The following is an 8,436-nucleotide window of genomic DNA, read 5'->3' as shown; positions in this document are numbered from 1 at the left end:
GCTGTCTGGGTGGCTGGTCTCAGATGATGCCACAGGGGAAGAAGCCGGATGTGGAGGTCCTGGGCTTATGGTAGAGAAATTAACATTCAATTCTCTGGCAACAGCTCTGGTGGACATTCCACATTCCTGCAGTCAGCATGCCAATTGCACACTCCCTCAAAACTTATGACAAATACAGGCATTGTGTCACAAAACCCATTTTAGAGTGGCCTTTTATTGTCCCCAGCAGCTGTGTTTATTTAACTATGCAAGTCAGTTAAGAACAAATTCTTATTTTCAATGTTGGCCTAGGAACAGTGGGTTAACTGCCTTGTTCAGGGGCAGAATGACAGATTTCTACCTTGTCAGCTCAGGGATTCGATCCAGCAACTTTTCGGTTACTGGCCCAACGCTCTAATCACTACGCTACCAGCCGCCCTGTGTAATGAGCATGCTCTTTAATCAGCTTCTTGATATGCCACCCCTGTCAGGTGGATGGATTATCTTGGTAGAAGAGAAATGCTCACTAACAGGGATGTAAACAAATTTGTGCACAAAATTTGAGAGAAATTAAGCTTTTTGTGCATATGGAAAATCTCTGGGATTTTTTATTTCAGGTCATGAAACATGGGACCAACACTTTCCATGTTGCATTTATATTTTTGTTCAGTATATATTCTGGACTTTAACTATTTTTTTTTAGATTTCTTAATTTTGTATATTTTTTAAACTTTTTGTATAGTCTGTATTTTTTATTGTATTGCTAGATATTACTGATATTAACACAAACATTTCATTGCACCTGCAATAACATCTGCAAATCTGTGTACGCCACCAATAAACTTTGATTTGATTTGTAGTGTTTTTGGGTAGACTCTTTACTGTAAGTAGTTGGGAAGACTCCAAAAGAAAATGTGGCTTAAATTTTGTATTTGATTTTCCATTCAGTTGTTCTTTTCTTCAAGCAGGAGAAGTGACAAATGGAAAGGGTCACAAAGGAATGTTGGTCTTGTTACTGTACATTCTCCATCATTTTCAGAAATTCTGGAACACAGAAAAAAGGAGTTCATTGGATCCTCTCCCACCAACTACTACTGAGAATACTTTTCTCCCGATCCACCCCCCTTTCTGTGTGATAGGAAAACACCTTACTGTATCATCAAACCACAACCTTTTACCCCAAGCGCAATATATAGTATCCCCCTATAACCCTGTATGTGTCCAGTCACCAGAGGACCGATGTTATATGAGCCCTTTCATGTTAATGTCATGTGGATGTGGTACTTCCGTGATCCCAGACCCAACGTTGTATTCTGTTGTGAATATTTGTTGTAGAGAAACCCAGAACAGCGGGAGTTGAGTTGAGTCAAGACTAGTGGTCATTAATGTTAATTAAAGAAATAAACTAGCCTATAGAAATTACCATAGTTTAAACAGTCAACTATGTGTGTGTGTGTGTGTGTGTGTGTGTGTGTGTGTGCATTCCAGTCTATTTTTACCCACAGACTGTGCACCCAAATTGCCCCTGTTAATCCCAAACCAATCACTAGTCAAAGTTTCTATGCTATCGTTTACCATCAACTATTAGTCATCATCTACAAGTTTATGTTCAGTTAGCACAACACATGAATGTGAATGATATTTACATTGCAGCAAATGAAGCCTGTGATGGTGTGGGAGTGTGTGTCTTACCATCAAAATCAAGCCTGTTATCTTTGTTTAGGTCTGCGTCTGTCATTAGCTCGGTACATTCCTCCTCTGTGACTGGCTCTCCAGTGGCGGCCAAGATGTCATTTAACTCCTCGCGGTCAATAAAACCGTCGCCATTTCTGTTGTATTGGGCAGAGGATAGATCAGTTGAGATGCATTAGAATAATGTAACACATAGCTGCTGTATTTGTCATTAGAGCTTCCGAACGAGGCTGGGTCCTGTGATTATCCATCCACCAGATACCGTATGGTATCCCTGGTTGGTTATGGTGAACCACGGGCGAGAAACCTCTGTTTCATGTCAATAAGGAGGAGACTCCAGGAGTTATGATTCAGGGGACGACGTACTTGTCGAAAATACGGAAGACCTCTGATAACTCTTCCTCGGACTTCCCGGCCTGGTCCTCCTTCAGGAGCCTCACCATCATGACCAAGAACTCCTCGAAGTCGATGCTGCCGCTACCTGGTGTTGGGAGGAGGGGAAGACAGCCAGGGGCTCATGAGATGAAGCAGGGACGTGGGATGTATGAATAATAGTAGAAATACCATGGCCAGACATTTGAATTATCTCCTGACATTTGACCCAGTCGGTTACTTTACCATCCTCATCGACCTCCTCGATGATCAGGGCCAACTCCTCTCTGGTCGGGTTCTGGCCCAACATCCTCATCACCTGACCCAACTCCCTGGTGCTGATGTCACCGCCACCGTCACTGTCGAACAGGTTGAAGGCAGCCTGGAACTCTGGAGGGGAGAGTCGGTGTTTACTGAGAGAAATTCTCACCTGTTGGCCTTAATGTGCTCTTGGTACAATCAGAGCATTTTAAAGTGACACATTTTGTTGACATTGGGAGTATGACTAGGACTACATAAACACGACCCAAATAGCTGAATGTCAAGTGATACACACAGCATGGTTGTGAATCATGTATCTCAATAAAGTTAGGAACAAGCAGACATATGGATAGGCTATTTATTACACACGTGGCTTACCGGCAATCATATCCTCGCTCAGGAAGGAGCGGGCATCACTCTGTGTTTCAGTAGGCTAGAGGGGGAGGATAGGGGAAGTTGGATTCAGATATATGTTTTCTCTCATGTACTAGCTCACTGTGCCTGTGGTATTATATAATTATATATATATATATATATATATATATATATATATATATATATATATATATATATATATATATATATTAAAATAAACCTTTCTGAGAAGATTAATACAAGTACTGTAGAGCAGGGTTGGAGTCAATTCCAATTGAAGGTAGTCAATTCAATAAGTGATTTGAATTTAAACTTTAAAAATGGAAATACTTTTTAAATAGTTTTTTGGGAAGTAATTTAAAACAGATTGCCCTTTTTTTAAATTATTGAATTGGAATTTCAGTTTACTTCCTGAATTGACTGCCTTCAATTCTAATTGACTGCAACTGTGCCGTAGAGCTGTCATTGAAGAGAGCATGTAGGATTCAGACCACAGTCTGGACACCCTATAGCTGCAGGCAGATGCTATCACACTGTATGGGATGGGTCATTTAGTAAAAAATACTTTATTTAACTAGTCAAGTCAGTTAAGAACACATTTTTATTTACAATGACGGTCTACACCGGCCAAACCCAGACGACGCTGGACCAATTGTGCGCCGCCCAATCACAGCCGGTTGTGATACAGCCTGGATTCAAACCAGGGTGTCTGTCGTGACGCCTCTAGCACTGAGATGCGGTGCCTTTAACCACTGTGCCACTTATTTCCCCCCATATATCTGTCATCACCTCCACCTACCTACCATTGACTGGCAGCAACTCCTCACACATCTACATCAAGCTAAATGACCAGCAACATTATCACAATTTAACTGAATATTAAATGTTCACAAACTTTCCACTTTTAGCACCTTATTTTCATTTAGCATTTCAGTCTAGAACAAATGACCCATAAACAGAACCAACAGTTCTGCACATATTTGTACAGGTTCGTGGTAGAAAATAAGAATCTAACAACATTATTTATTTCCTTTACATGTCATTAATGAACGTATTGTATAACTTTTAAAAAGCAGCAGAAAAGCAATATAGATTATTTCCAAGAAAAGTAATGAAGGAATATAGGACTGTCTGTCTGTCTTTGCTCCTTGAACCATATGGGTTCAACAACAAACAATATGACAGTTACTTAATACACCTCCAGGGAGAGTTGATAGTTAATCACTGCCATGTCCCACCAGTCTGGACCCTACACTGATTCATTCATCCTCTTTAACAACTCCTTTCACTCTGAGCAGTCCCCCCCCCTTCCCCCCCGCAAACCAATCCCTCACATTCATTATCCTGCCTCCCTCTGGCATGTCAAAAGATTATGCCAGAGTCATTACTAGTGTCTATGTCTACACTGTGACACATAGACACAGATATGCTGGCCATCCACCTGTCAATCACTCACTTTGTCACTATCAATCACTTTGTCACCATGTTCTGTCTAGCCAGCATCACTGTCTCAGTAACCTTTGGTGACCATGGTGGCCTTGGAAAAACGGCATACACTACCACGTGAATTGAAGTACGTACACTCGATATTATACCGCATGATGTTTGCTCTATGGTACATGCAACTTAATATCCCTCATACAAGCAAATAGAAAAATTAAAAATAAAAAACAAATTGATAAAAAGGCAAGATCTTGGTGCGTGGGCTACAAGAACAAAACTAGAGCCTTAAACGGTCAAATCAGTAGCTCTCTTTACGTAAATTGTTTGGTCTAGCTGTACTCCACTGCTGGGCCAGCTGGTGTGTGTGTGTGCGTGTGCATGTGTGTGTGTGTTGTTTGATCACAGGCAGGACTAGTCCATTTTCAAATCAATCAGTAATATCCATCTTCAGCAATTCCACTCTATTCCCCACAATGAACAAAATATCAGCAAAAAATCCCACATCATCTGTCGAAAAAAATCAGAATGAGCGAAACAATCCTAAAACATCTGTTCATTAAAGATTCTCATCTTCGTTCGCTCTCGGTTTCTCCCTCTACTGACTCTTACCATGGTGACTGTCTCCGCTGCAACAGACAACAGAGAGAAAGCTGGAAGTCCAGGGATAGAGTGGCTTTCTGATACACCGTTGATAGACACAGTACTATGACTACCCAATAAGTACCCCTTATCTAGGTAACTTTTGTCTGAATATGATCAGGATTGGGCAAGAAGCCCTTCGCCTGGACTAGCATCAACCAATCGTCTTGCTGCTTACTTTGCAATGCCACAAAACCTCCACCTCACTCATACTCCCCCCCTCTCCTTAAGCTCCCTCCATATTTAGCTAAAGGACAAGAGTAGCAGTCTCAATGACATTTACTATGGCAAGTGTTCAATTGACCATCTAACAGCAGATGGACACTGTCTGTCACACACACACACACACACACACACACACACACACACACACACACACACACACACACTCACACACACGTACATACACACACATGCACTAGCCTTGGGTTGTATGTGGGATGGGCTGGACATAAGGGGGAAGGATTTTCTGTCTTCACTCAGTCTGCACTCTTCACTATACTCACGGCCTTGGGACTTGTGACATCTGTAAACGACATGCACATGAAGTTATGATCTCTCATCGCACAACGGTGCCATCAAATCAACTATCCCACCGATCTCTTTTTCTCCTCATTGAGAAACGCCAAAACGCAGACAGATCAGAGGTCTCAACAAGGATATCAAACCCATCTAATTATACAACAACATAGAATTCAACAACTACTTTTTGAAGACATTTATATCTTGATATTTTAAATTTAACTGTAGATATCAGTTTCGTGTCTGTGTGTTTGTGTTCTATCTTTCTCTCGCTGCTTGCTCTTTGGCTGTTCTTACAGACCAATCACAAGGAGTGACCTTGTCAGCCACTAATCTCCCGATCCACTTCATTGGCTCTCCATGCCCGATCAGGTTTCTCTCATAGTAATCCTTCAAGATCTTGAGTTTCGTTGGCTTTGCAAATATACAGTATCTGTTCCCAAGGCCCATCGGTGTGTGTTATAGACTGGCAATCGTAATCAGACTCACGACTTATATATATATTTTTTTTAAATATATATGAATAAAAATTTGCTAAGTGTCAAGAATCAGCATGACCCTCATCAAGTATTTCCAACTTCTTGGAAGATTTTTAAATCACTCAGCCCCAAAATGTCTTCATGTTTTCACCATCATTGTAAAGCCCAAGCTTTATTTTTGCTCTGACAAAGTCATTTCAGAACATTATTATTTATATAATGTGATTAGTGATTAATTTACATCTGCACCTGATTTTAAGGTCAAACCTGTTATGTGAACTGAACTATTCCTTTAAAAGAAAAATTGAACATCTACTAGTCAAATCATAGTGTAAAAGCAGCTGAGCTGGTTGTACTCTTTATGGCCATTTTCTGGTGTTTTGTGGTGGAAAACTTACTGTGTCAACCCTGTTACCCATAGATAGCTAGGCTAGAAGTGTTTTAACAGTTACATTTTGTTTGTTAATCTTGTGTACCGCCATGGGGAATGTGTGAAACTTACTCCTCAGCCTGAAGTGTCCCCACTTACGCCACTTTATTTCATGGAATGACCCAGGCATCTATTACTGTCTCTTTAGATGTCATGACTTCCTGTAAACAGACCGATGCAGAGCACACTGTCAAACAGAGAAACACAGTGGGAAGTGAGGAACAAATCCGATCCACCTGTCAGATCAATTTCAGTGATGACATGTAACACAGTGACACAGACTAGCATTCATTAAAAAAATAAATCCGTTTTCTGTAGTTGTTCATGGGATACTGCAAGATTATGTCCACATCATCTACAAGTGACTTTGTTGAGCTTCACAATCAATGTTAAATACTTTCATATGATTTGGACATGATGTGCGAAAAATGCTAATATCGATTTGTACCACAAATGATAAAACGTTAGCATGTGGAAACAGTGCCAGGGAAACTAAACCAAAGCATGGTCATACTTTGACTGTCACGTCCTGGCCAGTATAAGGGTTAATTAGTATTGTAGTTTGGTCAGGACGTGGCAGAGGGTATTTGTTTTATGTGGTTCAGGGTGGTGTGTTTGTTTAAAGGGTGTTTGATTTAGTATTTCCGGGGTTTTGGTTTATGGTCTAGGTTTATGTATGTCTATGTGGAGTCTAGTGAGTTTATGTCTATGGGTGATTAATTGGGGTTGGGACTCTCAATTGAAGGCAGGTGTTTTCTCTTTGCCTTTGATTGAGAGTCCCATATATTGGGGTGTGTTTGTGATTCGTGGGTGATTGTTCTGTGTTTCGCCTTGTGCCTTACCAGACTGTTTTTGTCGATCGTATATCTGTTTGTTATTTTGGTGTTCATTTTGTACTTAATAAAAGTCAAGATGAGCCTACACGTACCTGCTGCGTTTTGGTCCTCCTTCACCGACGACAACCGTGACAGAATCACCCACCACTCAAGGACCAAGCAGCAGAGGAAGGAGCAGAAGGAATTCGAGTTGGACTGGCGGGAAAAGTGGACCTGGGAGGAAATTCTGGACGGGGCCGGACCTTGGCATCAGGCTGGGGATTATCGCCGCCCGCAGTGGGAAATTGAGGCAGCCAAGGCAGAGAGGCGGTGGTACGAGGCCATAAACGCGCTGAGGGAGAAGCACGAGAGGCACCCCCAAGAATTTTTTTGGGGGGGGCACACGGGTAGTTTGGCTAGGCATAGGAAGAGCCGGAAGCCAGCTACCCGTGGTTATATGGAGGAGCGTATGGGGTGGAGAGCGCTATGTTTCGCTGAGAAGCGCACTATCTCACCCATACGCACGCACAGTCCGGTGCGAGTTATTCCAGCCCCTCGCAGGTGCCGTGCTAGAGCGGGCATCCAGCCTGGTAGGAGGATGCCTGCGCAGCGCATCTGGTCGCCGGTACGCCTCCGAGGACCAGGCTACCCAACTCCCGCTCTACGCACGGCTACCATCAGGCCCCTGCACAGCCCAGTCTGCCCTGTACGAGCACCCCGCTCGTACAGGGCTACTAGTTCCATCCAGCCAAGGCGGGTTGTGCAGGAGGTAAGATCTAGACCGGCTGTGCGCCTCCATAGCCCTGGGTTTCCAGCTCCTGTCTCTCGTGCGGACCCGGAAGTGCGTCAACCCAGTCCGACTCGTCCTGTTCCCACTCCCCGCACTAGCCTTCAAGTGCGTAAACCCAGCACCGCCAGTCAACAGTTGTCAGAGTTGCCCGCCAGTCAACAGTCGTCGGAGCTGCCCGCCAGTCAACAGTCGTCGGAGCTGCCCGCCAGTCAACAGTCGTCGGAGCTGCCCGCCAGTCAACAGTCGTCGGAGCTGCCCGCCAGTCAACAGTCGTCGGAGCTGCCCGCCAGTCAACAGTCGTCGGAGCTGCCCGCCAGTCAACAGTCGTCGGAGCTGCCCGCCAGTCAACAGTCGTCGGAGCTGCCCGCCAGTCAACAGTCGCCGGAGTGGCCAGACTGCGCTGAACTGCCAGAGTGGCCAGACTGCGCTGAACTGCCGGAGGGGCCAGACTGCGCTGAACTGCCGGAGTGGCCAGACTGCGCTGAACTGCCGGAGTGGCCAGACTGCGCTGAACTGCCGGAGTGGCCAGACTGCGCTGAACTGCCGGAGTGGCCAGACTGCGCTGAACTGCCGGAGTGGCCAGACTGCCCTGAACTGCCGGAGTGGCCAGACTGCCCTGAACTGCCGGAGTGGCCAGAC

General features: G+C 44.2%; 1 protein-coding gene across 1 annotated transcript; it reads right to left on the bottom strand.

Moving 5' to 3' along the window:
• Positions 1–838: 838 nt before the first annotated feature.
• Positions 839–4,928, bottom strand: LOC115168622 (troponin C, skeletal muscle). The gene is made up of 6 exons (XM_029724072.1): positions 4,732–4,928; positions 2,683–2,737; positions 2,290–2,433; positions 2,038–2,152; positions 1,672–1,808; positions 839–1,023 (listed from the first exon to the last, which is right to left on the bottom strand). The coding sequence occupies exons 1-6, from the start codon at positions 4,732–4,734 to the stop codon at positions 992–994; spliced, it is 486 nt and encodes a 161-aa protein (XP_029579932.1). The 5' UTR covers positions 4,735–4,928; the 3' UTR covers positions 839–991.
• Between the last annotated feature and the right edge of the window lie 3,508 nt (positions 4,929–8,436).

Source organism: Salmo trutta, chromosome 30 (assembly GCF_901001165.1).
Source record: "Salmo trutta chromosome 30, fSalTru1.1, whole genome shotgun sequence".
In the NCBI taxonomy this organism is placed as follows: Eukaryota; Metazoa; Chordata; class Actinopteri; order Salmoniformes; family Salmonidae; genus Salmo; species Salmo trutta.
The sequence above is the reverse complement of the archived record's forward strand: the minus strand, read 5'-3'. Positions and strand labels throughout refer to the sequence as shown.

Excerpts from the sequence above, each read along its gene's own strand:
- LOC115168622 (XM_029724072.1), bottom strand. Across the intron at positions 1,809-2,037 it reads GTCTTCCGTATTTTCGACAA|AAATGGCGACGGTTTTATTG; the intron begins GTACGTCGTCCC and ends CCAATACAACAG. Across the intron at positions 1,024-1,671 it reads TAACAGGCTTGATTTTGATG|AATTTCTGAAAATGATGGAG; the intron begins GTAAGACACACA and ends TCTGTGTTCCAG.